At 46.5% G+C, this 4,991-nt stretch overlaps 1 protein-coding gene across 1 annotated transcript; it reads left to right on the top strand.

Moving 5' to 3' along the window:
- Positions 1-1,296, top strand: LOC119406855 (optic atrophy 3 protein homolog). The gene has a single exon (XM_037673605.2). It carries the CDS (start codon positions 145-147, stop codon positions 829-831), a length of 687 nt encoding a protein of 228 aa, XP_037529533.1. The 5' UTR covers positions 1-144; the 3' UTR covers positions 832-1,296.
- Positions 1,297-4,991: the final 3,695 nt, after the last annotated feature.

The raw sequence follows: 4,991 nt of genomic DNA, 5'->3' as shown, positions 1-4,991 counted from the left end.
CTTTTAACGAAGAATTGCTGTGACCTCTCCCCACCGGCGGAGGTGAGACCGGTGAGACTACTGGTGAGACCGTGAGACTCGCGGTCTGGGTGTTCGAGCACTTTCCGTGCCCGCCTCGTGTGGCATGACCGGCGGCGCACCGTCATGGTCGTGGCTGCGTTTCCGATTGCCAAGTTGGCCGCTCTGGCCTTCCGTCAGCTGAGCAAGCCACTGGCCAACCGCATCAAGCAAGGGGCCAAGAGCAGCCCCTTCTTCCGTACGTACGTGTGCATGCCACCGGCGCAGCTGTACCACTGGGTCGAGGTGAACGTCAAGATGCGTATCCTGAACCTGGGCAAGCCCTCCGAAGTGCCTCCACTCAATGAGGCGATGGCCATCGAGCTGGGCGCCGAGCTTCTCGGCGAGATGATCATCTTCGCTTCGGCCGCCGCCACGCTGATCGCCGAGTACATGCGCCAGGCGCGCAATGAGCGGCTGCGCGAGAACGCCAAGCAGGAGAAGCAGCTCTGCCTCGAGTGCGAAGTCAAGGACCTGCGGCTGCGCGTCGAACAGCAGGAAGCACAGATCAAGCACCTCACCAGGCTGGCCGGCACCTTTGTCGTGGCGCCGCCGCCGAAACCGCCGCCGCCACCATCACCGCCACCACCTGCTGAAGAGGGCGCCAGATCGAAACCCGCTCCGGTTGGTAGCTCCGAAACGAAGGCTTCTGCTCCAGGCAACACCGAACCTACCAAAGCGGCTTCGGCGAACAGCATCGAATCCAACACCACAGTCGTAGGTCGCGCCTTGAACGATGCCACGGCTAGTCTTCTAGGAAAGACGCTGTCGTAGTCCCGGTGCGGACGACGGGCGCTTCCGGTGTTAAGAGGACCCCCGCGGGACGTCGCATGTGTCCTACACGGAGCTAGTTCGTGCGCTCTCGAAAAAAGTCCGCCTGACGTCTGAAGGGTGCTGTTACGCGTATATTGTCACGTTGCTCCGCAAAGGAGTTGACCTCTCACTCTGTTGTGCTGGAATCGACATGTCCACGGTGATCCCTTTATTTTCTAGTTTCTCTGGGTAGCAACGACAGCGTTCGGAGTGGCACGCGTGTGCGCCTTCAAGTGTCTTTTTTTGCAGCTCAGCACAACGATGGACGCATAACTGAACAAACACAATTTCTTTTGCTATTTAAGCCAGTGTTAGGCACATGCTTGGTGCACAGTACAGATGGCGTAAGCCTGGCTTTCATGTAAGTGGGCCTTGCGGAATGTTATAGATATTGCATAATAATAAAGAAACACCATGAGAGCTGAATGTGTGAAAAAGAAGTTCTGCTCATGTGATATGCCGAAATAAATTTGCCTGCTCCTTGTATTTTTGACAGCTGGCAGTGCATAACACATTTCTAATTACTTACATCATCACTATTGTGTAACTGATTAATTGCTTTTGCTTAGCAAGAATGTTGTTAGAAGTTCTTTAACTTTTTTACAGCGAAAGCTGTTATGAGATCACAACAAGGGCCGTTTATGGTGCTGTAGTTGTCTGCCGTCGCCGCCGGTGTCCGCAACCACTATCGCTCAAAATAAAAAAAATGAAATGAAAAATTGCCAGGATGGAACAATGTTCGAACCTAGGCCCTCTGCGTGGGAGCCCAGTATTCTACCTCAGAGCCATGCCGGTGCTTGAAACTGCTTTGCAAAAAGACCCTATACAAGCTTCATTTCGGGAAGGAACCACATTAACATATGTAATGTAGAGTGGTAGAAGAGTAAAATAACAGCCAAGTGTCACACAACGCGAATTCTGTAACCAGGCGTCACACAATGCGAATTGCACAACAAGTGGGTTGTTGAATGCTTCCAACCCATTACAAAGGGCTCTGCCATAATTCTTCATTGTCATCAGCCACAGCATCAAGAAAGTGCACATAATGCCTTACAGGTGTTTAGCAAGTACGACGGTTCTGCGCAGAATGACGAGAAATTGTATAGTGGCTGCTTCCTTACTTCACAAAAATTATGATGATTTATAGCATAGTGGGTTCCTCGCAAATACACTTCTATTGGTTGCCAAGGAAGGCCATAAGGCTCCCATGATCCATTTCCTCAGGGGCTCAATAAAGTTAATTCCCTCTCTCTATCTCTTTCTCATGTTAGCGTATGTTATAAAGCGTGGTGGGAGAGTGAAATAACGACTGGGCATCACACCATGCGAATTACGTAACTAGTGGGTCCTTTAAAGCTTCCAACCCATTACAAAAGGATCAGTCATAATTCTTCATCGTCATCAGCCGTCGCATCAAGAAACTGCACATGATGTCTTACAGACAGTACCTCGCTTCTCCGCAGAATGATGAGTAATATCGTGGTGGGTGCTTCCCAACTTCACAAAAATTATGATTTGTGGCGTAGTGGGTACGTTGCTAGTGTAGTTGTATTAGTAGCCACAAGAGAGTTTATAACGGGCTCTAGAAATGCCGCTCTTCAAGCTTTCGCTGTGACCGTGTTGTGCTTTTCGCGCAGGCCTGGCGTTTTTAGTTGTCATTTGTTGCATTATTAAAAAAAAAAAAGTTGCAGGAGGCACTGCAGCCTTGGATTCACAAACTTCGTGGCAGCAACAATGCTTCCTGCATTGATTATTCTCCTAGCCAAACATTCATGCAAAAAGCAGGGAAGCCTGCTTAAGCACATCTGAACGTAACAAGAACATGTTTGCTGAGCCAGCTCATGCGTGACAGTTCTTACACATGGTTACAACATAAGAAAAAACTGCAGATCCCAAACACCGCAAGGCGGGAAGGGCTATACACAGGAGATTTCAGTGCTCTAAGGACGTGGTGTATGTCGGTGCAGCAAAGTACACAACTAATCAGAATATATCAGCGGATCTCTTAAAACCAACAGAGCCAAGGTGGCTGCGGAATCGGCCATTGCTCTCACAATGGCATCCACACTGGCCACTATATAATAGTATATATATAATTCTTAGTATGCATAGTATTTACACTAACAGAGAAGAGGTATGTACAGTTCAAGCAAGAAACTGCTAGCACGACTGTCTTTCACAGGTGATGGGCAGGTGTGCCAAGGTTTTGTGGGTGGAGCTGCCACTTTGTCTTAGGTTGTAATTGAGTATAGAATATTGTGTGAAAAAGGCAACTATGAAAGGAATACAATATATAGACATCTTTGTGCATATTCCTTTTTCTGGTTTCCTGTTCTGTGCAAGAACCTGGTTGTTTATTACCTAGACATGTTAGCTGAAGCACTTGCTGTAAATGCCACAACAGTGGACCAGTGGTTACAGTGCCTAGCTGCTCACCCAAAAGACGGGGGTTCAGTGCCAGTTGTGGTGGTTCCATTTCGATGGAGGTGAAATGCTAGAGGTCCATGCATTGTGCAATGTCAGTGCACGCTAAATAACCCCAGGTGGTCGAAATTATCCAGAGCCCTCCTCTACAGCATCTTTCATAGCTCTAGTCACCTTGGGACGTTAAGCCCCATAAATCAACCAATAAAATCAGCATGCTATAAAATTAAATTTCAAGGACAATACACAGAGCAATCAGAGGTAGCCAAATACCATTATGGCATGACATCGTAGCAACATATGACACACAGTGACAGTGTGTGCATTAAAAGAATCTTCCATGCTGTTGGAAAAAATTTTTTAAAAACTAATGATTGTGAAAAGTTGCAAAGTCCACAGTTTGGTGAAGCTTACCTAACAATAATGAGAAAAAAAAATGACAGGCTCACCTGAACCCAACACCTTTAAATGTGGGTTCAGATCCCACAAACGGAAAGGGTGATTTTTCGTCCACTTTAATCCATTTCAATTTACGTCATAATTACTACTATAGTACAGTTCTAGACAACAATTAATGCCCCTTATGCTTTCCTTGGCCTAACTGTTTGTTGGATTCATTTGGTTATGTCTTATATATGTGACGACATCAATGTGAAAACAGTAAACCAATTCTGATTTGTGGCAAAGGACAAAGTAGCAGGGCAGTACAATTGGGACCGCACTTAATGCTGCGCCCAAATACGATATGTGAATACAGAGTACAATATAGACTCTTTAATGAGAGCTAACAGACAATAATGCCAAGGAACGTATAGAGGACGTTATTTGTAGTAATTAGGATATAAATGTGAAGAAAGTAAAGTGGATGAAAAGATAACTTGCTGCTGGCAGGGACCGAACCTATGACCTTCGAATAACGCATCCGATACTCTAACACTGAGCTACAGCGGAGGTAATTCTCCCACCCTCTTTATGGGGTATATATGTGCATTTAAATGCACATTATATACCCCATAGAGTGTACAGGAGAGTGACCGCTGATGTAGCTCAGGGTTAGAGTATCGGACGCGTTATTCGATGGTCATAGGTTCGGTCCCTGCCAGCAGCAAGTTATCTTTTCGTCCACTTTACTTTCTTCACATTTATATCCTAATTACTACAAATAACATCCTCTATACGTTCCTTGGCATTATTGTCTGTTAGTTCTCATTAATATTCTTTCTTTCAATATAGACTCTCTGTAATTGAAGAGCTGCACAAATATGAATTAGCAGATAAGGCTGACAGTAATTACACCCAAGTTTCATCGTTAAAATAAGTATGGCAGCTCCACTACTGTGAAACCTGAGCACAGCACGGGCACCCAGAGATTCCCTTTCGTAGAGTTTCCACTGCTCCATTTACCAAAGCATTGATGACGCCAGTGTTTGAGGTAAGCATGTCCCCTGCACGAGTAGAATCTTGTGAGGGAGATTCGCAGCATGTGAGCTACTTTACGCTGCGCTTTATCGACTTCCTGCTTGTTACGGCAGTTAAGATACACATCGTCTGCAATGAGTTCCGTCAGGTTGTTTCTCCCATCAGATGTAGCAACGCAGCGCTCGCAAAGCACAGGGGGAAGGGCTTGCTCGGCAAGGCAGTGGCTCTCTTGCGCCCCGCCAGAGTCAGTCGCATGTCTCCTAAATGTTTTTAGCGCA

This window comes from Rhipicephalus sanguineus, chromosome 10 (genome assembly GCF_013339695.2).
Source record: "Rhipicephalus sanguineus isolate Rsan-2018 chromosome 10, BIME_Rsan_1.4, whole genome shotgun sequence".
Lineage (NCBI taxonomy): Eukaryota > Metazoa > Arthropoda > Arachnida > Ixodida > Ixodidae > Rhipicephalus > Rhipicephalus sanguineus.
Note: the sequence above shows the minus strand (reverse complement) of the source record. Positions and strands in the feature narration are given on the sequence as shown.